This window comes from Pteropus medius, unplaced genomic scaffold (assembly GCF_902729225.1).
Source record: "Pteropus medius unplaced genomic scaffold, Ma_sr-lr_union100, whole genome shotgun sequence".
Lineage (NCBI taxonomy): Eukaryota > Metazoa > Chordata > Mammalia > Chiroptera > Pteropodidae > Pteropus > Pteropus medius.
The window spans coordinates 13,077,740-13,104,729 of NW_024344378.1; the positions used below are offsets into that span (position 1 = coordinate 13,077,740).

Genomic DNA, 26,990 nt, shown 5'->3' on the forward strand with positions numbered 1-26,990 from the left:
TGCATGCATTTCCCAAGTATAATATTAAAAGAAATTATTATTGTACTTTTGATTTAAAAGTTCATAAGGAACAAAGTTTTAAATTCACTAGGTCTAAATATGCTCCCTTATATGATTTAAATTTTGCTGTGTGAAGTAAGTTTTTAAAAAACGCTAAAATAAATGTACTCCCAATAAAGAATCAACACTGCTTCACATGTTTTATTTTGTCATACATTCTTCTAAAACCGGGTTCATTTTTCCAGTTTTGTAGAAAAATAGATGTTCCAGCCACCATTTACTTAACTGTCTAGTCTTTAAGACCGATCAATATGTTCCCTGGAAAGGTGAATAAGTCTCATGACTAACTCATTTTCTTAAAATTCTTTAAGACAAAGAAATATTTTTTTTTTTTACTCCCAAAGCACAGTATTTCAACAGCAGCAGCCAACGTGGGGTTTTAGCAGCTTAACTTTACCCCCTAAATAAAGCTTTGTATAAACCAGTGATTTTACTACAAAAACACTGTCCTTGAAAGAAAGGAGTGGCAGTCAGACATCAATGCAAAACTTGGAATGATTAGGTCATAAACATGGCACTTATAAAAGGTAGCTTATGAGAATATCCCACTTAAGAAGTGGTTACGTTTTCTGTCCCTACTTTATACCATCAAAAAAAAAAAAAAAAAAAAAAAAACCTTCCTTTAACAATTGCCCTTAAATGTAAGTCTATAAAATTTCAGAAATGCCTTGTACCCAAAACAAGTGCTTAAAAAAAAGAAAAGAAAAAAATCTGTGCTAACAACTCTTACAATTGGTATACATATTTTTATAACATCTAAGACTGCAAGAGTTCTTATATTCAGTAGCTCTCTGGTTTAAGACGACCTCCATCTCCTTCACTTACAAAACGTTTTCTGCCCCTGTAATGCAAAGAACATAAACATGAAACATATAAATTCTGACCATTGTCAATTTAAAAAATTAAAAATGTGGTATTTCCTGGCTTACTCATTGTTTTCAAGAATTTTGTTGCTTAAAAAGAAATCAGTATGCCTCTAAATCTTTTGAAAAAGACTTTTCCCTGCTACATAATCCTAGGATATAGTCAGCATATCAAATGAACTGCTAATCTGAGCAGTTTTTAGTTGAATAAAAGCTTACTGAAATAAGTTCACTGTCCAAATGCAGTCATGTAAAAAAATTAAAATATAAATAGGGCAAACATTTGCTATTTAGAAATTTAAGATTTATTTTTACTATGTTATTAATATTTGCAAGCTAAACGGAGTCAAATAGAAACAGCATGATTTGGAATTATGCAAACTAGAGCTATGGAAACTATCAAAATATCCATGTTAAAGTTATTTTAAAAATTATTTTTCAGATGTAGAAAAGCCATTATCTGAATATGAAAAAATCAAACAGAATCCAATTAATTCCAGTCTATGCCCCATTTTGAGATTCCAGCTATTTCAAACTCAAGCAGCCTTGCTCTGTACTGTAACCACACTAGCTATATGTAGTAGCAACAGCCCAGGAGGAACAGTTGACCAGCAACCTAAAGCAGTAGGTGGAAAACAGCTTGGGCAGAATTGCCCTTATTCTCTGACCTTAGGCCAACACACACAAACATTTAATACCACACACAAATGTGCACTACACCCAAATAAACAAAAGGAGAGAGAGTAGAAAGTTAAAGTTCTATGGTATACATAGAAAGTTTAGGTAACTCCTCATATGGTACTTGAAAAAGCAATAGAGACAACCAGTTAGACCTTTAAACAGAGGCTGAAAAACTTTTAAAAAGCCAGTGCTAAGGTGTTGACCACTTTTCACACTGATAATCAGCTATATTTTCGTGAACATAAGGGTATAGACTATGATATTAGGAGACCAAGGTGGGGAACAAAGCAGTAAGTGGCAAGAAGTCTTGCCAAAATTGGCAGTTTTTACTGATGTATACTTGGGACATCAGTACATAAAGGGTGCCATCACCAATTAGAGATCTACATTTTCAAACATTTTTATCAATGCCATTAAACAGTATATTCCACCATTCTTTTTCTTTTCTTAATGGCTCCTACTTTCTGGAGCAAAGGACACGACCAGGAAGTATTCTTCTGAGATTTAACACAATGCACTTAAATAGAAATAAGCAAAGCTTAAGAAATTTTTTGATAAAAATTACAAAACTTAAAATATACATAAAAAATAAGTTTAGTTATTACGAAACTTTTATACTGGTTACATTATAAGCTTCACTATAAGCTTTAACCACAACAAAAAAAAATCATCATACTACTAAAGAGTTAGATCCTACACTTGATCTTAGCCAAAAGGCCAAAAAATGAGAGATCCTAGTAGCACAAATACAATACCATCAAATAATCACACACACAAACACACTTTCTAGAGAGGTAAGATACAATTAGCCCTAATTCTCCATTCTATGAAGGAGCAAAAAGCAGCAACACAGAGTACAGGAATGAGCCTAGATCTTTGAAGCCAGAAAGTCTGGATTCATCCTGGGCCTCAAGCATGTGTGACCTTAGAAAAGGTACATTACAGCTCCCTAAGACTCAATTTTCTCATCTTATGGCGATAATATATAACATCTACACTGAAATAATATTTAAACTATTTCAAACTAGGCTGGTACACAGAACTGCTGTGTACCAGGAAATTAGTTTCCTTCCAGTGGCTTCACAAGGTAGTCCAGTATAGATAGATTTACAAGGGGGTGGAAAAAAAACTCTGCCCTTGTTTCTCCATAAGCTCCAAAAAGATGATTTTCACTCTTGAGTGCCTTCAGGGAAGATACCATTATTTTTCTGACTCAGCTGGAATAATAAAAAATAAGCTTAGCCTTCCCAAGCATCCCAGGCAGTATTTTATGTTGAGAAAGTAATAAATAAGTACCTTGAAGGACAAAGATCTCTGAGTTGTCTGGAAATTATTCCAGCCTGAAAACATTCTTCTACAAATCGCTCAAGCACAGAGTATGAATGTGGGACATCCAGATTAATGTCAGGAATTTCATTATAAATTCTCTCATAACCCTGAAACAATGAAATTATATACAGAATTGTTAGCTCATATACAATACATAATGCCATACAATTCATCACTGTCATCAAGCTTTATTAAGGCCAAATGTTTATATAAGACTGAAGACAGACCTGAACCTTGAAAAGTACAGCTAATAGGTACATATGTTACAGAATGTTTTATTTAAAACTGTTCTCTCCATATACCTTCAGGCAGACATCAGGCTTCCCCATCTACTTCTCTATATACATTTACTACATTTTTAAAAAATAAAAGGCAACTAAGAACTTCACCAACATTTTAATAACTATGCATAAAATTTTAAATAGGAATAAATTAAGTACTTTAAAGTATAATTTGTTAAAAATTCATGTTTCTAGATATAAAATAGAAATTATCATATCTTAGAAATAGAACTCGAGGAAGAACACAAATCACATTTCTAAAAATATAGGTTAAAAAAAACATTGAAGTATTACTTTCCAAGAAATGGCTGCAAAAGGTTCAAACATAAACACTGCCATTAAAAAAAACTATAGGCATGACACTACTAAACCCATCTAAAAGAAAATTTCATTAACAATTCATAATCGCTATTCAATCATTATATACTTAAGGTATAAGCCTAAAAATTGTTCAAAATAATGTTATACTTACTCTTTTCATTTGGTCTAGAGTAATGGTAGATGATTTCCAAAGAGATTTAAATAAATCCAAAATCATCTTAAATGTACTCTCTCCAGTTGCCTCCAAAACCATTATAATGGCCTAAAAATTGAATGAATGAATGAATTTTGGTCATTAATTCATGAGACTGCTCCAATAGTTATCAGATTCCTTTTCTCTAATATGTAACTATAGTCATAAAAATTTAAAAACTTTCTCCCTTAATGTTAATTTTTAAAAATAAAAAGATATACATTATTAAAGAAGCATTAAATACTGTGGTACAAAAAAGAACACTTAATAATTCTCTTTGGAGTGTCAAAGTAATCTTACTTCATATACAAGCTCATGGTGAAAATGAGGTACTTCCAGTTCCTTAAGGCAATGTTCAGCTTCAGATATGTCTCCAGAGAGTAAATACTCTTTCAGCAGCATATCAATCTATTACATTTAAAAATGGAGATGTGTTAGAATTCCTGATTTTTTTAAAAAACATGTGCTTTTTCTAAAGGATTTACTTACCCTTACCTCATTACATGATGAAATAGCAGTTTATAAACACCTATCTAAAAACAGACTTGACATGATACTATCATAAATTTTTTCATAATTAAAAAGTAAATCCCCAATTTTTAAATGGTTCATAATTATAAAGACAATACAGTGTTCACGTGGCTTAATCACTGAGATCTACACGTAGACTTAAGATGTACATGGCCTGAGTTGGGACCATAATTCAATGTTCCCTGTAAAACAAGGGATCTTAAATACCACTAGAGGGCACTAACTGAAAGTCTCAAAATGAACTTTTAGAGTGGCACAAACTCTCACTTCCATCAGGATGACTTTAAAGTGCACTGGGATCCCCCAAAAAATGATATATCAAGGCTTTACTAGACAGGGTGAAGATTTCCATAAAGTTTCTCTTTTCTCTACAACTAAAGACTTGAAACTCATTATATAAAACACATGTCAGTAATTCATCTTCCAGTTACAGTTCAAGAGGCAAGTCTTGTCTTTCTTGTTGAAATTTGTACAATATCATCTATGGCTCCAGAGAAAGGAGGGAAAAGTTTTTCAGCACCAGAACTTCAACTAGAAATGTTCTTCCCTATATAGTGCCTGTTAAAACCACCTTTGCACCTAGTAGATGCTCTATGTTGAGTGACTGAATAAAATAATCTCATGTATCTTCTACTTCATATTTCATACTTTACAATGTATTTCATAAAATATAAAGTAAAATTTGATCAACAGAATACATCCTATTATGGTTCAGAAAAGTAACTATTTAAAGCATGTCATCTGAATAAAATTTTCACTTTACCATTATAAATACATTACTTAAATTCTATCAGTTTTTAAACCTTGTTATGTAACAAGTGTTTGAATCATTCCCATGCATTTCTGAGAATTACAAATACGTGTATACATCTCTAAAAGTCCTCTTTGTCCAACTCATCCTTCCATATAAAAGTAAATGAATATCCAAATAATATCAACCTCAAACTCAAATACTGGTAGTTTTGTTTCAATTTTTATCCTGACCATTTTTTTTACAGCTTTATTGAAATGTAACAATTAGTTGCTCATATTTACATTGTACAATTCAGTAAGTTTTTTCAATTAGTTAGTATACAATATTAGTTCCAGTTGTACAGCACAGGGGTTAGACATCTACATAATTCACAGTGATCACTCTGATAAATCTAGTACCCCTCTGCCTCTAACATATTGCAATATTGACTATATTCCTTCTGCTATATTTTATGTCTCCATGACTATTTTGTAACTATCCATTTGTATTTCTTAACCCCTTTGCCCTTTTTCACCGACTCCCCCACCCCTCTCCCATCTAGTAACTCTCAAAACATTCTCTGTATCTATGTATGAGTTTGTTTCTATTTTTGTTTAGTTTAGATTACACATGTATGTGAACTCATATGTCTATCTGACTTACTTCACTCAGCACAATACCGTCCTAGGTCCATCATACAATCCTTTTCCATTCCCTTTTAGTCTGTCTTTTAATCTAAAGTGAGTCTTGTAGGCAGTATATGTATAGTCTTGTTTTCTTATGCATTCAGCCGCCCTATCTATTGACTGGAGCACTTCTTTTCCATTTGAAGTACTTGTCTATAAATATGTAGTTACTGCGATTCTTCGTATTTCTGCTACATATTTTTTCCTCTTAAAGAAATCTCTCCAACATTTCCTGTAATGCTGGCTTGGTGGTGATGAACTCTAGAGCTTTTTCTTACCTGAGAAGCTCTTTATTTGTCCTTTGACTCTAAATGATAGCTTTGCTGAAGAGTCTTGGTTGTAGATCCTGGGTTTTTATCACTTCGTGTAGTTTGTGCCAAGCCCTTCTGTCCTACAAAATTTCTTTTGAGAAATCAGCTGCCAGTCTTATGGGAGCTCCCTTGTAGGTAACTGCTTTTCTCTTGCTGCTTTTAAGATTCTCTTTGTTCTTAACCTTTGGTATTTTAATTATCATGTGTCTTGCTGTGAGCCTCTTTGAATTCATCTTTTTTGGTACTCTGAGCTTCCTGGAGTTGTATATCTATTTCTTTCACCAGATTAGGGAAGTTTCCCATCATTATTTTTTCAAATAGGTTTTTCAACTTCTTGCTCTCTTCTCCTTCTGGTACCCCTATGACGTGAATGTTGTTAGACTGACGGTGTTCCATAGTCTCCTTAAATTAACTTCATTTTTTTTGTATTTTTTATTGTTGCTGTTCTGATTGGCTGTCCTCCGCTACCCCATCCTCTATATCAGTTATTTGAACCTCTGCTTCACCCACTCTGTTGATTCCCTCTAATGTACTCTTCATCTCAGATACCATATTCTGCATTTCTGACTGGTTCACTTTTATAATTTCCATCTCCGTTTTTATGGTTTTTTTTAATTCTTTATTAAAGTTCTGAGTTCGTCTACTCTTCCCCTAAGTTCATTGAGCATCCTTACAACCAGTGTTTTGAATTCTGCATCTGTTAGACTGCTTGACTGCATTATTCCTGGAGCTCTGTTCTGTTCCTTCATGTAGGACATGCTTCTTTGTCTCCCCATTCTGGCTGCCTTTCTGTGTCTGTTTCTACGTACTAAGCAAAGCTCCTAAGTCTCCCGGTCTTATTACCATGGTGTTCCGTGATAGGTGTCCAGTGGCAAAGCCCTGAAGAGGGGTCCAGCTGGAGGCCAAATAGAGTCCCAGCCTGTGCCCCTCCGGGGCCACCTAATCATATTCAGCAAGCATTCCCCAGATGGCTGATACCCGTGCTGCACTTACAGTTGACTCAAGAGGTCATGCCAGAAACCGAGGCTGGGTGCCAGCAATGTGAGGCTTGGAGCTGCTAAGCAAGGGGCACAAGGGCACACTGAGGACCCACTGGATATGGCTAGGTAGGGCTGCATGTTGGAAGGGGCCGAGTTTCAGGGAATCTTCTGGGTGGAGCCATCTGTTATCCAGTTTGATGACATCTCAGCTATGGCGGGCACCTACGACCACATACTGAGACCAGGGAGGGCTTAACAGAGGAACAATGGATGCTGCCAGCATTCTGCCTGGGAGAAAGCCTCACCTCTAGCCCTTGCCCCAAAGCCTGACAACTCAATTTCCCCCATATGTCCCTGGCACTCCCCTGGAGCAGCCAACCCAGCACTGAAGCGCAGAGTGTGCAAGTGCATCACTGTGAAAATCCACTCGCAGCCTGGGTCCTTTTAAGAGGAATGTCTGCACCTGCTGGCTGCACCTGTCATAGCTTCTGTCTCACTCAGCTGCGTGAGACAGGGCAGCCTCGCATCTCTGCACCCTCTTACTGTTACAGGGTGATTTCTTATTTCTCTCCCTAGTTGTAGTGCCTCTGTTCGTCCAGACCCCAGGCGACTCTGCTTGCTGTTTGCTCTGTGGTTTTCACCACAACTCTGGTGTGGTCACAAGAGGCGATGTACAAAGCTACTACCTTCTACGCCATCTTGCCAGGTCCCCATCTTGACCATTTTTTGTTGAGATAATTTACATAACATAAAATAGTTTGGTAGTTTCCCAAAACATTAATTTGGAGGAGTACAGATGCTCCTTGACTTATTATAGGGTTACGTTCCAATAAATCCACCATCAATTAAAAATGTCCTTAAGTCAAAAATGCATTTAGGCATCATAGTTTAGCTAAGTCTACCTTAAATGTGCTCAGAACTTACATTAGCTTAGTTAGGCAAAATCATCTGACTGCTGCTGCCCAGCATCACGAGAAATTATATCATACCACAGATATCACTAGCTCATCTGTATTATCATCTTAATATTGTCCTCTAATCCATAAACATGGAATATCTCTATTCATTTAGGTCTTTAATTTCTCTGTGTTGTGCAGTTTTAAGTGTACAAGATTCTCATTTCTTGTGTTAAATTTATTCCTAAGCATCTTAATTTTTATGCTATTGTAAATGTAACTGTTTTCTTAATTCTATTTCAGATCATTCATTGCTAGCATACAGAACCTGAATTCTGTACGTTGATCGTTTATTTTGCTATCTTGATGAATTCATTTATTAGTTAATCGTTTGGTTTTTTGCCTTTTTTGTGTGGATTCATCTGGTTTTCCGTATACAGATCATGTCAGCTGGGAATAAAGATAGTTTACTTCCTTTCCAATCTTGGTGACTTTTATTTCATTTTTCTACCAAAGTGCCCTGGTACCTTGACTGTTTCTATACCTCAATTTTTCTAATAACTTTTTAATTTTTTAAAAAGTTATTACAATCATAATATTACAAATGCCAACTTATCTAAACACACATAAAAGCAAAAATAATCAAAGCATTAACTATATTTTAAGTTCCTTAACACTCAAACTAGGTATACATATTATTAACAAATTAAGTATCAGAACCACAGTCACATATAAAGACTATACTCTAAAATCAGAAGCACATGAACTATAAATCTAATTTTCTTAAAAATCTGCAAATAAAGAGATTAGTTTTTCTGGTTTCTTACTATAGAGTATCATTTTACTGCCCCCCCAAAAAAAAAAAAATCCAGAGAATAAAAATGGCATTTTATTGTAATAAATCAATTACTTTTTCTTTTAAAGCATGCACACCTGTAATGAACCTCCTTATAAAAATCTACCACCCTGATCTACTATAGTGTTCATAATTCATTAATTTATAACCTGAGACTATCTGGTTTCAAATTGCTCATATAAAAACAGATATTTACTATATAACTACAAAATAGGAAGTCCTAATAGTATTTGAAAAGTTTTAAATAGCAACTAAAGACTACATGCATTTCTTTGGGGTTCATACACAGCTTCTAATTATTCAAGAAAGCCCTTTTAACAGTCTCATTTTTAAGTCAGAAAAACCATACACATTTTATAACAATTATATAATTATTACATAATTTATAGCAAAAAGTATATAATGTAAAGCCACATATACAAATATTATTCAATTTTCCATTTACAGCTGTAAAACTGAACTTAATTTCTGTCCACAAAAATACCAGCTGGGAGGAATACATGTAAATTAAGTTAAAGATAATACCCAATAGCTACCTCTTTAACAAGGCGATTAACCGACTGCTGCCCACCTCCAGAGCCCCACACGCTGTCTTTGCGCTTTCCACCTTTAGACATACTCAGGAGCACAGTAGCCTTGTCCAGAGCAGCTCTACAAAAAAAAATTAATAGATAAATGTAATTTTGACACTTGGACATGCTTCAGGTTGACCAAATTATGAACTGAGAAAAACATATGCACAAAAAGCTTTCACATAACATAAAAGCAATCTAAAATTCACAATTCTTAATAAACTATTTCAAAATAAAAAGTTGTCAAAAAAAGTTGCTTCTCATGTTAAATATTCTCTTACTCCATTATTTCCATTCCTCAGTCAATAAAAATCTAATGTTATTAGAAATTAAGTGGTCTACACTGAGAAGGAACATTTCACATAAAAGTTTACTTAGATCCATGCCTTCCTACCAAGGTCACCATTCCACTATGACCTGAAGTGGTCCTAGAAAATTAAGTTAACATCTACGTCTCAGAAAATCTTAGACATGGCTAAGTCCAATTATAAGTTTCTAGAAGTTATAAAAAATCATATAGCATAACTCCCAAATATCACATTTGGTTTATAATTAATTATGCCAAAGAACAAGCGTGAAAAACATTATTTCTTAAGATTTCTATAACAGATAAATACAAAACTGAAAATGGGGCTGGCTCCTTTGTTAATAATTGTCCATCTTATTAGAATATTAAATAATTACAGAATGCTAAAACCTGAAGGGACCTTAAAGAACACTCTGAAGTCCAATCCTTTCATTTTATAAATAAGGAAACTGAGGCCCAGAGAAGAGTGGCTTGACATGAAAATAGAAAACCCCAGAACTTCTGCATCACAGTACTGTCTTCTTCCTATTATGTCATGCCAACGATCTCTTAATTTTGTTTCAACAATGGAGAATACAAACAGATGTCCATTATGTCTGATTAATTCAAGTGTCATTTCAAGAGAATCCTGTAGAATTTTCCATTATTTTGAAATTCAAAGTAGGAAATTTACTTACCTAGCCTGTACACAATCTACAGTTCCTTTGTAACTATCAATATAGGTATTACATAAAATTCCATCTCCAACAGCTCTAGCAATAAACTGGCCCACCAACTATAATAAGAAAAAAAAAAAACTACATATAAAAATCTAACATAAATCTTTATAGGGCACAATGTCTAAATACATAAATGATTAAGACTGGTTAAGCTACACAGTCAATACCTAAGACATGTTGGAATACTCGAAAAATATCTATTTAGCACCTATTAGTTATACTTGGCATACACTCCCACATCTTAACCTTCAAGTTACGTGCCATCAGAGAGAGGGCCACATCTGCTTTGCTCACTACTGAATGAATCCTCAACACCTTGCACACTGCCTAAAAGAGTACTTAATCAAAAATGCCTGTTAAGTCAATGATGGTGTCAAGGGAAACCTCTCTTCTGGAAAAAAAAAAAAAAAGGGACTAGGTTTTCTCAAAAAATTATTTGATTAAAGGAGTTTACCTTATAGATAAAAAATTGTGTAGAAATATTTATATGTAAGTATCTTCAAAGCATTATTTTTTATAAAAATCAGAAACAACTTCAGTGTCCAACAATAAAGGTACAGTTACATGGTACACTATATGGCCACAAGGAAATATATTTACCACATATTTACCATATTTTTTGGTGTAAGAAAAATCAAGTTTACAAAATTGCACATTCAGTATGATTCTATTTTTTATTAGAACAAAAAGCGTACCAATTTATAAAAACCATACATTGATATATATCCACAGAAAGTAGAATGGGAGATTTAACACCAAAATGTTAATAGTGATTATTTTTGCTGGCCTGTTTTGGCTTTTATCTTTCAAAAATTCTATATTGAATATGAACTTATGTAATCATTTTTTAAAATATGGTATTAGTATAAAAGAAAAAAAAAAGTCCAGGTTTAAATCACAGCTCAATACCTGACAGAGACTACTGTCTATCATAAGTAATACAAACAGCATTTAGGAATTACTCAACCTACACTCTATTCCTAAATTAATGTTTAAGTGCTGCTACCTTGATTTAAAATTTTGGTCAAATAAAACAGCAATAATTTCACACATTTTCAATTTCAAACCAGAAAGTCATATTTATGGTGGCAGCATGTATTAAATCTAATAAAAGTATAAAGCTTTGAGGACAGAATTTAAACAGAAGCATAAATCATGAATTTCCTAATTATTTCCTCACAGAGCTAAAAAAGGGAATAGTTTTATGATTTTTATAATAAACATTAGTTAAGCAAAATCAATCCTTAATTATAACAATCTACATTTTACAAATCTTAGCTCATAAAACAGATTAACTATATATAATAGAGAATATACAGACAGCAAAAAATGACCTAAAAACTATACAAAGCATGGCGGGGGGAGTCAGATTTAAAATTATAGTATGATGAAAATGTTTGGGGGAAAAAAAACAGCTGGGAAAAAATACCCTAAAATGTTCTAGGGCTATTTTTGTATGGTAAGAAATATGAGCCATATTTTCCTCTTTCATCTACTAAAATTTCCTAGGAGCATGTAGAATTTCTGTAAGTGGCAGGGTAGTGGGGGAAGAGAATGAACAAAAAGAAGAATCATACAAACCTGGGGTGCTCTAGGAGTATCCAATGCTAATTCAGGTAGATCTTTCAACAATTTATCAAATGATTTTTCTACATCATTTGTGCTCATTACTGTCCCACAAAGGTCAGAAAGAAGCTTAGATGTCATTTCTCTGTGACTAGCCTTTCCCTCCAATGCTAAGGACACTGCCAACACTGGTACTCCACTTTTCATTTCACCAAGATTTAAATCTCTTAGCATTTCCTATTCAAAAAAAAAAAAAAGGGTTATGTCACTGCCTCTAGTCAATATAATTCTATTTTTGAAAAATCAAAATGTGATCTATATCTCCTTATCTATTCTTCTTTGGAAATAATTAGAGAAGCAGTCACATTTTGAGAAATAGGATAAATACATCTTACTCTGCGCATATAATTAAATATTAACCCACTTTGCCCAGCTTTAACTATCTGAACATAACTAAACTCAAGAATGTGAATTATATCTAGTTTATTAAACCACGTAATATTACTAAGTTTGGTGTTAGGAGTTAACCCTCTGCTTTATAAATTGTTGATATTATTTCTAGGAATATTGTTTTATGAGCATTTATGGAGAGATTCATTTTACATTATCATAAGCTGTTTATATTCTACTTTAAAGTTTTCTCTTCACACAAAAATTACTTCATAGTTTCATATAAAGCTTAAAACAAGATCTTAAATCATTATTTTTAAGTGGTATTGTTTTAAATGCTGAGATAAAGTTAAAATTTCCTATTAAAAATATAATAGCAGTGGCTAATACTTATTGACTACCGATAATGTGTCAGGTATTATAATAGCCACTTTATCTTATTTACTCAAAACAACCCTTTGAAGGAGGTATTATCACCATACTCAACATAAACAAAACACAAAAAAACTTAAGTATTTGCTGAAGGCACACAGCTGGAGCGGCCAAGCTGGAAGTGGAACACAGGCAGTTTGACCCTAGAGACTAATTTCTAACTCAGTTACTTAAAGTGCCTTCCTTTTTATTTAAAGTTTTCTCAGAATATTTAAATCATGGTATACTACTAAAAGAGTGCCAGAACTATTTTCACGGGCACCTAACTGGTGTCCTTGTTAGTAGTCTCTTCCCACTCCATTTCATCTCCTGGACTGTACCTGAACAGCTAATTCATTGCCTTTAAACACAATAATCCTCCTTCCTGGAAAACCCTCTCCAGCCGTCTTACCCTGGCAAACTCCTAACCATGCTTAGATGGCTCAGAATCATCTCTTCTATTACTCTCATGTTCCAGAACACTCTGCTCATAGTACTACTCAGTTAATAAATACACAGCATACTATTGGTTCCATACTAGGTAGATAAGACAATTCCGACAGCCTTGCTCTCATAAGACTTAAATTCTTCCTCTACAATAGAATGTTTTACATTAAATTTTAATAATGTTTATATATCATTTTCCTCACTTCATTGAGCTTCAAAAGGGCAGGAGTCATCTATTACAAATTTCTCCACATGGTATGCACTGAACAAATGTTTTATATTGAAATCCTACGATATCAAACCTCATGGTATCAGACAAACCAAGAAAGCCCAGTCTGAATTAAAAGGATCTAAATTATAAAAGTCTTCTAGAGAGTTGCAATTTTATAAGTCAGTAATACTAATAACCAAACCAATTTTATTTTATCCTTTTAGATTTACTTTTAGATTTACTTTATGAATAATTTATAACACAATAAATGTTCCCATAACAAATTATCACATTTGCTCTCTTGGTTTCTGTATACATTCCTTTTCAAACCTTTATCTGTATTCTTTTTTGGACAGAGAATAAATTTTATTCCAATCCTAAGCATTAAACTGAATGTCAAAAAAAGGAACTATGTCAAGCATTTTGAACAGAGATCCCTCAAGAGGCTTCAGACGGTCCATAAATGCCTTGAAATTGTTAAAATTACATTTTATAAACTATCAATTATAAAAATTATTAAAATATTGTGTTGTGCTATTATTCAGGGAAACAATGGTGTACAGCCCTCATCAGATCCTAATAGGTAAGAACTGGTCTAAATTCATGAAATTTTACTCCATTTCTTAGTTAGAAATTCATTTATGCAAAAAAAAAAATGCTTAAAATTATTCAGTGATCCAAGATCATTCAGATATGATGTTTTGGTTCTAATAGTGCTTTCTCTCCTGTATGAAATAAATTTATATGCAACTTAAACCTACTGCAACTTCATTAGTATCTCCATGCTCAAAATATTCCTGTATGATTGGTGTTAAAGTCTTCTCAAATGCCGTTTCATCCAAAGGCAAGACTACAGTTTCATAAACACAGTTCTCCTGGGAGGGAATAAAGAATAAAACATTCAGATAAACTGAAATTGTTTTATAATTTTATATTCCAACTGGTTAGTAATCGCAATTCAGGGACAGAGGACATACTACATACTTTGATCACTCATATAAAAATGGAACCTGTCTCTGTTCTTTTACAAAATGTGAACATAATAAATAGATTAGAATCACTAACCACAGCAAATACATATATGACTTGCTCCTAATCCTCCATATCCTAATTCTTTATCTCTCATAAAATCAATCTTTGAGTGACCCAAAAGCTTTTAAGACGGCTTCCTATCTTACCTAGTATTTTCATCAAAACTTCATGTTTTAAAAATATGAAGTAGGAACCAAAGCCTTCATGATTAGTATTACCATAATAAAAATCCCTATAACAAAAATCTATGTTACAGTGACTAAAAATTCTCTAAGGAAAAGCACTATTAAACTGAAACTTCAAAAAGAAGAAAGATTAATGTCCATTAATCTTCTATCTCTTCTCCTCTGTGAAATCACTGAAATGTTCATATGCAACTAGTGACTGGCTTCAGTTTAAACACATATACTTGAAAGACTATATACTAAAATTAGAATATTTAGCCAAGATTCTATAGTTTAAATCCTACCAGTTTTAAAATATATTTTTCATGCTCTTAGAAATATTTCCATGTCCAACATAGCTAATATAGATAAGTACATACATACAAACAATACACAAAAACAATCTAATATATACTCTGATAATTTGTCTAAAATTTTCATCTCCACATCTTGTACAGATAGTACTTTATGCAGAGCTGTGGGGAATGGGGAGGAGAAATAGACACAAAAGGAAGAGTAAATGCAGGTACAGGACAAAACAAGATTGGCCATGAGTTGTATTAATTATTGAAGTTAGTGAAGCTGGAAGATAAGTACTAGTAGATTCATTATACTATTCTACCACTGTATAAGTTAGAAATTTTCCAATTAAAAAATGTATAGTCTATTAAAAATTTACATTCTCAGCACTGTCTCTAGAAAAAAGATCCACATTTCAAATTTACCAGTTACCATCCTAAACAGTAATATTTAAAAGGAGTTTAATAACTACAAATCTTTTATGATGTTCAAAACAATTTTTGTTCTTCTCAAGTCTCATTACTACAAAAACTATATTAACCTGAAAGAATCTACTGAAAAATACTCAACTTGATAATCCTAAGTAAACTATAAAGATCTACTTTTGACTCACTTCAGAAACCAAATGAAAATTATACATACATTACTACTGTTAACTTGGTTTCCTAATCTAAAATTGATCTAACAGTCCAACAGTACTAAGTATATATGTGACATACACATACTGATCTATGTACGTATGCATAACACACACTATCTGTAATCATATATATATGACTTGACGGTTATAGATCATAGAGTATCTGATTTGACAAACGTATGAACAAATTATAAACATGAAATCAAAAAACTTTTAAGTATTTAAATATATGTTTAAAAAGTAAAAACGCCAATACCTGGTCATCGTCATAGTTAGGATCTTTCACATCCACCTCTTCCACATCATATACCTGTCCAGGTGTACCCCAGACACCTTTGCCTCCTGCACCACCTGAAAAAGTTTAGAATTGAGAAAGCAGAGAGTATAAAGTTCACAGTTCATAAATTAATTTTAATTACAATCTGAAATAATTCTAGATGTTCAGATGTCAACTAAAGTAACAGCTAAAAAAACTACTTTAATTTCTGTTAGTTTTTTTCCAGTTCAGAGTTATACCCTAAACCTCTTTTTTATTCAGATCACTGTTTTTCAGTAATGGTTAGATATGTATATTTCATAAATATCAAGTTATAGCTTATAAAGTTCAAACTAAAAAGGCAGCTACTTTAAAATAAAAGCAAAAACAAAACAAAGATTGGAAAAACAGCTTTACCAGGGAACTCCAGAGAGATGATATTACAGTTTAGCTCTAAATTTCATTGACATTTCTTGAGACCATTTCTTTGGTCTCAAGAAATAAGAGCCAATAAGAGGTGGCATAGAAAACTCAAAAAGAAACTAACAAAGAAGCACCATGACCACAATAAATGTTTTAAAGTCAAATACTTTTTAAATATAAAAGTACATTTTAAACTATACTTTGCAACTAGCAATGTTAAAAATAACTAATTGCTATTTAAGTATTAACAGCACTAATCATTATTTCTCTCTACTTCACATGAAAGCTGACCAGAAGTTGAACAATTTCAACTTTCAAAGTTGCTTTTCTACATAAACTTATTGAAATGTTTTTATAAGTCTCAATATATTGAATTATGTTAAAAGAAGTTTACAGTATCACCAATTTTTTTGGAGGTATTTATTTAATACCTAGAGAATAATCCCTCCCACCAGAGCAAAACAGAATCTGAGAACCAAGTTCCATTTTGATACAACCAATGACTGTAGAGCCATTCAACAAGAATAACAATTTTGGACACAGCAGAAAAAACATTTTGCAAGAATCCTAGGCTATAAATTGAAACTCCCACCATTCAAAAGCTGGTGAAATCTCTAAATTTTTATCAAAATCTATTACAGACAAAAGCTGAGAGATACCTCATTCAGCAAAAAATTTAAGTACCTAATTTGCTACTTGCCACTCCAGGCACTGGAGATAGGGCAGTGAAACAGACCAACTCCAGTACCCAAAGTATTAAATAGAGCTAAAAGGAACTCAGAATGAGATCTATAAAATCATTAAAATTCTTATCCAAATACTAACAATCAAATTTATCATGTATACTTTGCAATGGACATAATTAGATTCATTAGACAACTGATAGAGTGAAATCCTAACCCTATTTCTTTCAAGCAAAGTTGGAGAGTACATGCACAATTCATAACTAAAAAACATCATTGTGTACTTCGATGGAAATAATAAAATTCTGCTCAAGAAAATTAAATCTATTGAAACATGAAGAAAGGCTCAACTTAAAGAAAAAGTGGGATGATTCTCAGATTATTACCATGTAAAACTAAATACAAACCATAAATCTCATTATTGTTTAAATTTCTCATTCCTAGAACAAGAAAATTGTAGTATAAGAACCAGACAATCTTTTTTTCTCATTTGTTCTTTGGGTATGGTATATACCAACCTTTCTTTGGTAGTCCCCTTCCTTTCCCAGACCTGGATCGCCTATCTAATAACCTTCCCTTTGGACTGGTTGGTACAGTTACTCCACTTCTAAGGGCTTCGCTTCCGTTATCACTGACTGAATCGCCTCTGCCAGAGTCCCGGGATGAGTTTTTCCGTAGTCGCCTTTTTGCCTTGGCGTTAATTCTAGCTTCACTAATGGAGGATGCCGAAATCCAATTTCCATTTATCTCATTCTTTATGTCTTCAGTCCCAGCATTTTCTTCATCACCAGAAAAGAGAGAGTCACTTAAGTTATCAGGATCTTAAAGAGGAAAATGAAGAAAGAAAATCCTAAGTAAGTATTTTAACCATCTAATGTTATACCAGTTATATTAGGTTGAATCGCATGAAATTACTATTTTTGTAGGTCAATGATGGTCACAAATTGGCAATTTTATATGGTTCAATCTAATAAATGACAACTAAATAGGATTACTTTTCACATTATCATGGAAAGTAAACTAAAGCGCTGAATCTTAATGAACAAAGTTTAATGACAGCATGTTATCTCATGTACTTAGATCATAAAATATATATTAATATAAAAATTAAATATAAAACCTTTAGACTTTTGTGAGGTGAGAGTTAAGCGACCGGAGATAGTAAGAAAACTAAGGATCTTGAGAGGAGGGAGATGAACAAATATTTACAGAATGCCTATTATTTATCAGGTGTTGTGTTGGCTTTGTCATTTACCCACATGTGTGAGAGCTATTTATTACATCATTTATACAGATAAGGAAACTATGGCTAAAAATGTTTAGATAATTTGTTAAACATCTTATGATTAATTAGATATTTAGTAAACATTACTAATATGAAGAATATGAAAGGGATTTGGCAAATAAAGTGATCACACGACTACTGAGCTGAAATGTTCATTGCTTTCAAAGTCATTTCAAAGTCCTAATTCATCTCTCCAAACTTGACTCATATTAATCATCCTCTGAAAATCTTCCAGCCTAAGTAAGATTTGTGCATTACTCCCTGAAAGACAGCAACATATCTGAAGTTCCCAATGGTCTCCTGTTTAGAATGTCCTCCTCATAGCTCCTTTCAGTTACCAAAATCCTTTAGAATATAGCTCAAGTCTTAGCTCCTCCACAAAAACTTTCCTAGCAGTTCTAGCCACAATAACATTGCTCACACACGGCTCATTAACCACAGCATAGAAATCACTTTTCTTTTCATATAGCAGTCCTTTTCCAAATAAGCTCAAAAGAGGAGCTGTACTTGTCTGCTCAACACCTAGGAGGATATCCTTCATGCTATCAACTCATATTTGTGGAAATCAATTGACAAAGACATTAGACTAGGCTTTGCTCTTAAACTTTGTAAATCAAAGCTACTAATTTAGTTATCCCCGGGCCAGGGACACTAAAATACTTTAACTGTTCCTTGAAGTACTAAAGTATTCAATTTAAACATTTCCCATACTTGAGTTTCTTTTCTTCAATAACTTTAATATCTTTTCAAATATGTTTGTGAGTCTGAAGCAGTAGACAGATCTAGGTATATTTTATCTATTAGACCTTACATTTTTTAATCCATATTTATATCAATTGCTCTTTTATATTTTGCTATTCATACTCACCTAAGTTTTAGGGTTCCAGAACCACTACTGCTCTTTGAGAGAATCAAAATTAAAAAGGTAAAAAAACCTGAGTACAGAATGCACTGAATTCAAAATTTTCTGTGTACTAAGTCATTTTTCTGAATTCCCTGACATCTCAATGGTCACCAATCCAACCTATATTAGCAATGCACCACACAATCACATTTTCAATTACTGGTCACTGAGTGGCATAATTAGAATTAACAATATTAGCACATTTTCATTTGTTACAAACATAATATGTGCTATAGGCACGACACTATATCTTAATAACAAACCTCGGGAGAGGGTATTTATACCCCAGTTTTACACATGAGGAAACTGAAGGTCATAGCAAATAACCTACTTCCCCAAAGTAACAAGGTTGGTAAAAGTAGAAGTTGAAATTAGTACACTAGTCTAACTTAACTATTTGCTACAGGAAGAATTTATTGCAAAGAAGGTCTGTCTTAGGCCAATCCAACTATTGAAGAACTGTGAGTCTTTTATTTTAAGGCATTACTTATAGAGGCATCAAGAACAAACAACTAGAACTTGTTTTAGTCAGAAAACAAAAAAGTATAAAACTTAGAACTGTGCTACCTAACAGAAATATAATGCAGGCCAAATATGTAATTTTAAATTTCCTAGTAGCCATATTAAAAAGAAATAGGTAAAATTAATTTTAACATACTTTATTTAATCTAATAGATCTGTTACATCCTTTCAACACGTGGTCAATACAAAAAGTTATTAAAGTATTTCACCTTCCTTCTTCCACACTTAGTCTCTTGAAATCTGGTATGCATTTTGTATCTAAAGTACATCTCAATTCAGATAAGTCACATCTCAAGTGCTCAATAAGCATATATGGCTAATGGCTACCATACTAGGAAGTGCAGAAAAGCAGCAATTGCCATATGTAATGTGTGTGTGTCTGTGTGTATGTGTGTGTGTGTGTGTGTGTACACAATGGAATATCACTCATCCATAAAAAATGAAATACTGCCATTTATGACAACATAGATGGATCTTAAGTATATTATGCTATATGAAATAAGTAGGACAGAGAAGGTCAAAAACCCAACAACTTCACTCAGATGTGGAATATAAAATAAAAAGTAAACTAACAAATACAAACTCATAGATACAGACACTAGAATGGTGGCTACCAGAGAGAAAAGAGGGTTAGGGAAGGAGAATTGGGTATGGGTGTCAAATATATGGTAAAGGAAGGAAACTAAACTTTGGGTGAGAAGCATGCAATAAAGTTCAGAAATGTTGAACTATAATCTCATATACCTGAAATTTGTTATTAACTGATGTTACCCCAATACATTTTTTAAAAATATAAATTTTTTTTAAAAAAGCAATTACCACCTATATGTGAAATACATTCTTAAACTGTATTATTACCTTCCCCATCTCAATGAAGAATGAGCATGACACCCATTTATAACCCTAAAAAGCAGGTACAATACTCATGTAGCTATTGTACATAGCAGCTCCAAAATAATTATTAATTCTTGTAGTAATTTTTTTCAACTATAGTTTTCTAGCACTTTAAACAGATTTGTAAACACAAAATGGTAAAATGTTTCAACTTCAAAGTGTCTATTCACTCATTACTGTTTAAGTGTTGTTTTTAATTTCTAAAGATTAGAAAAAGCAAAAACATTAGTGCTAAACTTTTTTTACAGATCAAAGCAAGCTATAAAACTTGTACACAACAGTGAATTAGTCACTAAAAATGAAGCTGTATTAAAAAGTGAAATGATATAGAGATCTGTTCAATATTAATAAAATTATAAAGCAAAGAATTTTCTAAAATATACTAATATGAAAAGCACTCACTATTCAGAATATTTCAAAATCCTAATTAACCCTCTACAAAGATTCTGAAAGCTAAAAATACATTTAAAGTTGTCTGAGTTACATAGCATTTAGACATCTATTTTTTAAAAAAAAAATCTTTATGACTGCTACTGAAACATCATAACAAATAAGGGAAAACACCCATAGGTAATTTCTAAAATGTAAATTATTAGTAAAGATATCAATGATATCAATAATAGCTGATGTTGTAGAAATCACTGACTAGCTCATGTGAAAATATTAATGAGCAGGTTCACTATTCTACATTCTGCACAATAGTTTATTACAAATAGGGGACAATAGAATTATAGAATGTGAAAAGACAGAAAAATAAGGACATGATGAATTTCTATAAAAATAATCACAAATTTGATTTTTAAAATAACATGACCTATTTTCTTATAGCATGAAGATGGTTTTTAAAGTAAAGATAGTTTTAAGATCCTGTTTTCATAAAATTTCATATTGCCTGAAACTTGCTCATAATACAGTGAAGGGTCAAGATATTAATACTTACCTGTGGTATTTACATTCAGTATCTGCTCATTTTCTACATCCATTGTTCCTTAATCTCACTTGCACTAATTAAATTACCAAATGGAAATCTTCCTTTGGAATCTTTCTTTAAAAAGAAAAAAAAAGTTTCAATATATTCCAAGCTGATATAAGGTAAATTCAATGTAATCATACTGTAAAAAAAAATTACCACATAATTCCATTTTTTTTAAAAGAGTTCAATTTACTTTCAAAGACAGTTTAGCCTAAATAATATTTGATTTCAATCTTCTTGACAGGTTTATCTGTGTCCAAAAAAAAGCCTATATTTCTGGATGGGCAAATCACCCCTTTAACTTAGAATTAAAAGATACTGCTATACATGTTTACTTCAAGTTAGAGCAGTATACGCACACTCCAAATTTTTAGGAATAACAGGCTTCACAATTAATCTGATATACGTAAATATTAAATAGTTTGCTACCAATGAATTATGAGTACTACAAAATACAAACAACATAGTTTTGTTTAATCAAAAATATCACATGGTTGTGTTACTTTTCACACTACAACATATCTGATGGCAGATATATCTGCCACTTCCTCATGTAGGTATCTATAATTATCGTTATAAGACTTTGAGATTGGGAGAAATTTTTTAACTGGTGTTTTCCAAAACAAGAGTATTACTAACTTGAAAAATGGATTTTTTTAAATCTTACTCACTTTAGAAAGGAATAAGTACCATGACATTAGCATCTCAGTATTTTAGACCTCAGTTTCAATATGGCTTAAAATTTATTAATGCTGGATGGAAGATTTTGATGAGATCGGTTATCTTTTATTTAGACACTTAACAGTGATATTAACCCAATGTTATTTGAAAGAAAGGCTATCAAAATATATTTTCATGAGAACTATCTCCAGAAAAGTGTAACCAAATATGACTTCAGAATCTCTCTGGAAATATTTTTCAAATTGTGGTTTACAGTACCTTAAGTTATTAATCTGTTTAAGTCATAAAGGTTAGACATAAAGAATTCCAGTTATTTACAATCATTTCACTAGCAGTGTGCTCTTATGAATACACGAATTAATGAAAATGACTAATGAACTAAAGAAAAGCATATCTTTCTCATATAACATTACTATTCGATGTCATTGTAGAATGATATATGTTTCCTGGGACTCAAAAGTAAAACTGACTTTTAAATTCTTCAATATATACTATTTTAACATCTTATAAGTTTATAGCTCTTTTCTCCAGAAAAGGCTATCATTTTGTAAAACTAAACACACCTCATGTTAAAATTAGAAACTTCTTAATATGGCATAATCCTTAGGCTACTAAAATGTTAGTATGTTGCTTCAGAAATTAACAAAATGGTGACATCACTAATTCTATTCAGAATAAAGACATGTGATTCAATATAAATACCTTTTAATATCATAATTCCCACCAACTCTGGATTTAAGGGGAAAAAAGAACCTTAAAAATGCATACGTAAAGATACATATAGATATAGGAACAAATATAGCTTGCAAATCTAAACATTTAGTGTCCTGCATGGCTGAAAATGCTATATGTTTCATTTCTGTTCAAGTGCAAATGTTACATGTATGCAGTTTTTTACACCTGTTACTTTAAAAAGTCTTTCATACTTGTTATAATGGAAAATTTGTCTGCAGAACCTAGCTAATAGAGGAAATAAAATGATTATAACTGATGTTTACAAAGCCCTTTATATTTCAAAAAGAATTTCACATGCATTATTTCATATACCTCTCACAACAGTCTTGAGGTAGGTACTCCACTCTGCACACAATTAAACAGATCTGAGAAGGTAGGTGATCTGTCCACAGAGAGACAGCTGCTCAGTGGAAAAACCAGGATTAAAATTTAGACCTTTTAAATCCAGTCCTGTCTGCACAAGTTCAATACAAGATTTTAGTATACCACAGGAAGATTCTTTTTAGGGTTAAAACATTGACTACTGTTTTTATATCAAATTTTTAAATACTGCTTTTCAAACATTAAAATAGTATTTATTTTAAGCTATTATGAAGAAGACATTCAGTTGAGAAAAGAAAATGATCAGGTAATGACTATCACCTATTATTTAGCAAGTTCGTTTTTATTAAGTAATCATAAAAAAAGAAAGCCATCTGTGTCCTCAAGCAATGATAATGCAATCAAGAACTCAGTCACACTTGATAGCAAACATACGTTTTAAGAGTTTAGAGGATAAAGATATGTTCCATGTCTTTATTCTTCAAAGTAGTAGGGTTTTTATAGTTTAACAACCCTGAAGATTTTTGCCCAACCCTGAAGATCTCTGCCCCAAATTTAAGAAAATATAAAGCAAAAAATCTAAATCCCACATCCTTTATACTGTTACAGAACTAATTTCCAGTAAGAAAACAAAACTATACATGTAAGTTAGACAAAATTAAGGCTGAAATTAAACCATTTTCATTTCTCCAAAGTGTTTCAAAGAAACATACAATCGTACGTATTCAATTGCCAAGACATTCCCTAAAGAGAGACTGACCCACCCACCCCACCGCCCAAAAAATCTATTTCCTGAAACTTTACCTAATTAACCATTCCGACAATTTTGGGAGTCAAGTTTAGTCCATGTTAACTAGAAAATTATTTGTATTCATTCCAGGACTACAATCACAACTAAGCAGCAACTTAAAATCAGCTAAAATTATTTAACCAGAATGATGCAAAATTGAGTACAGAAATTATCAGTGTCATTTTTTTTTTGCACTCCTAGCAACTATTTTTACTACGACAGAAAAAACTAATCAAAATATAATTCAAAGGTGCCTGCTGAGATATTAAGGAATTTAATAAACCTATTATGAAGGAAGACTACGGCATAGATATCGATAATTAAATTTAGAACACATCTGCAGTGGTTCCTTTATTAAAAAGTTATGTGGCAGTTTCCTAAAAAGCGTTACATTAGCAAGAAAGCCAAAATTGTAAAACTCAACAGTAAAAACACGAGTGAAAACATGCGGTGGCTTTTCTTTTCCAAAGGAAGCTGCATTTTTAATCGTTTTTATCATCTGTAGATAGTACACCGTTGCTGGCTACGTAGCCAGTTCTCACAAGGACACGAGGAGAATGGCGATATTGACGTCTGCAGACCGTTCTGAAGCTCTCGCAAAAAAAAAAAAAAAAAAATCATGCCGTGTGTACATTGCAGCACCAAATTGATAAATGCAACAGACCAATACGCTTTCACAGAAAGGGGGCTCAATTTCCGTCGTCTCTTCTTGTTTTCTCTGAGATTTCATTTAAACTGGAAAAAAAAAAAAAACCAACCCTCTGCCCGAGCAGCGGCGCCGCGAAGTTAGCGCAGGGCCGAGCGGCGGGCGCGTGTCCACTTCCCAGCGCCCCCCCGAGCGCGCGCGGCCCCTTCCTCAGCAGCCGGGCCTGCTTCCCCGCGGCGGGCGCAGGCCCAGCCGGCCCCCGGGGGTGCTGGGGCGCGGCGGGCGAGGGCCCGAGTCTGGGTAGGCCGGGCCGGGGGTCGCCTCTTCAGAGGGCCTCCAAGAAGGCCAGGGGGGCGGGGATGGTGCAAACCTTCCTCACGGGATTTCGGTCAGGCCAGAAACGCGCCTCCCAACGTCACCCCACCCAAATTAAAATGAAACCTCGGCCTCCGCGGGGACGAAGAGGAGCCCCTCGCCGAAGCTCGCCCCGCGCGCCCGGCTAGGACGGGAAGGGGAACGGGGGGGTGGGCCGGCGCCGCCGCGCTCCGGGCCCAGAAGGAGAGAATCAGGGCCGGCTCTCCGCAGCCCGGGCGTTGGGGTGGGCGCGGCCAGGCCTGCGGGGCTCGGAGGAGGCGGCCAGACCCCTGTCGCACCCACGCGGACCGGACCGGCCTCCACGCCCCCTCCCCCTCCCAACGTGCGGCTGCCTCCGAGGAGACCCGGGCTGGGGGAGAGGGCGCAGTTCTCCCGAGCGTGCGAGCCGCGCCGCAGGTACTGACCCCTCGGGCCACCGCCGCCGACACCACCTGCCCAGGTCCCTGGTCCGCCGGTCTCAGCCCCCTCCTCTGCCTCTACCGCCGCCGCCGAGCGTCTCTGGCCCCTCTCGCTCTGTTTGTTTTTGTTTTGTTCTACCCAGTAACACGGGGGCTAGAGGCCGGCGTTTATTGGCTGAGGAGAGGAGGTCGGCTGGCCAATCGTGGCGGCGGAGAGGGAGCTGCAGAGGGCAAAGGGAGGGAAGCGAAACGTGGAAAGCTGGGTAGGGGCTTAGCAGGGCGCATGCGCATCTGGCTCCTCCGCCTGTCCGGGGTGGGAGCATCGCGGGCAGCAGGAGTTGGGGGAGGTTGGGAGGCACCGCAGGGAGGAGGCTTGGGCGAAAGAGCAGTACCTTGGGGCGGGGACTAGGCTGAGCTTGCCTTGACCCGCTCACTCATTCGCCTCACTGGGCAGTGCGCAAACGGCTAAAGGAAAGGCTTTGGGCTTCCTGAGGGTCCCTGCCTCCATTTCGGGACACTCCTAGGGAATACCCGTAATCTTTCCAGTTCCTTCTTTAGCTGGCCGCGTCTCACTGCTTGGCTCTAGTGTGTGCAAACCCCATGCCTTGGACTTTATCTCAGCGAATGCTCTCAACCGTTTGAATTAGAAATCACTCCACATCACAGATGAGGAAATGGACTCAAAAACTCTGAAGCCCCTTTGCTAATCACGACCAGTCAGACCACTGGGATTCAAACTCACACTCCCTTCTCCAAGGCTGGGTTTTTCAACCATGGCTATAATTTATTGAAACTTCTTCCTCAGGTGGCTGTTGTCTGTGTCTTTTCCTTATGGCCATGTTCTCTTTGGCCAGTCTTTTCCTCTCATTCTTCCTAATTCCCTAACCTCCGAGGTAATGACCAGAACCTTCTGCTGTCTCTGTGCTCTCAGGAGAGGACTCAGGCACTATTTTCCGATAATCTGATGCGCAACCTGAATGGTCTATTGATCTCTCCAGAACCAAACTGCCTCCTCCCCCACCAGGAAAGCACCTTCCCCTGACTTCCCCTGAGCGTCAGTGCCTCAGCCAGGCATTCAGGGCCCCTCAGTGTGACTTCAAGACTTTCTGGCCATGTCTCTTCACACCCATCCCAGTCCACACAGCCCCTTGGCTGGAACCCTCTTGGTCCACTCACTGTACCATGGGTCTCCCCACCTCCTAATGGTTCTTTATCATATCACCTTGAAATGTCTCTCTTCTTACTTCCCGTCATTGCCTGGTACAATCCCCTCCATGCCTCACGGCTCTTCCACATCGGCCTTTTTTAGCTTCATGACTTGATTTGCTCTTCCTGTCTCATGATTCCTCATAGTATTGCCCTGCTGTACCTCTGGGAGCACCGATAACATTCTACTTGGCATTATGTTTTCTGAGTCCCTGTCCTGGCCCTTCTCCCCTTTAGACTGTCACCTTGTTGAAAGCAAGACCTGTGTCTTACTCATCTATTTTTGTTCTAGTGCTTAAGAAGATGCCTTGCTCATTTATTATACCCATGCAATAAATACACCTTGATCTGAGTTTACAAAGGTACTTCGCAGTTGGTGCCCATCCCCATCTCCTGGCAGGGGCCTCCTGGCATGGCA

At 34.8% G+C, this 26,990-nt stretch overlaps 1 protein-coding gene across 10 annotated transcripts; it reads right to left on the bottom strand.

Annotated features, from left to right (window-relative positions):
• Positions 1-174: 174 nt before the first annotated feature.
• Positions 175-25,526, bottom strand: PDCD4 (programmed cell death 4). Of its 10 annotated transcripts, none has more exons than XM_039871238.1 (13): positions 25,373-25,517; positions 23,149-23,236; positions 21,388-21,488; positions 17,361-17,621; positions 15,737-15,831; positions 14,106-14,219; positions 11,901-12,122; positions 10,278-10,375; positions 9,258-9,372; positions 4,029-4,136; positions 3,687-3,797; positions 2,901-3,040; positions 175-901 (listed from the first exon to the last, which is right to left on the bottom strand). In XM_039871238.1, exons 3-13 carry the CDS (start codon positions 21,428-21,430, stop codon positions 841-843), a joined length of 1,368 nt encoding a protein of 455 aa, XP_039727172.1. In that variant the 5' UTR covers positions 21,431-21,488; positions 23,149-23,236; positions 25,373-25,517; the 3' UTR covers positions 175-840. The 10 variants fall into 10 exon arrangements, with proteins under 10 accessions (XP_039727172.1, XP_039727169.1, XP_039727167.1 ...); XM_039871235.1 differs by having other exon boundaries at positions 21,388-21,492; XM_039871233.1 differs by having other exon boundaries at positions 17,361-17,663; positions 25,373-25,516.
• Positions 25,527-26,990: the final 1,464 nt, after the last annotated feature.

What these genes read in the sequence shown, in the direction of transcription:
- PDCD4 (XM_039871230.1), bottom strand. Translation starts at nt 21,430, where the DNA reads ATGGATGTAGAAAATGAGCAGATACTGAATGTAAATACCACAG. An exon ending in TTAATCGCCTTGTTAAAGAG is followed by an intron (nt 4,137 to 9,257) that starts GTAGCTATTGGG and finishes TAAATGTAATAG; the next exon opens with ATTGATATGCTGCTGAAAGA. An exon ending in ACCATGAGCTTGTATATGAA is followed by an intron (nt 3,798 to 4,028) that starts GTAAGATTACTT and finishes TTCAATTTTTAG; the next exon opens with GCCATTATAATGGTTTTGGA.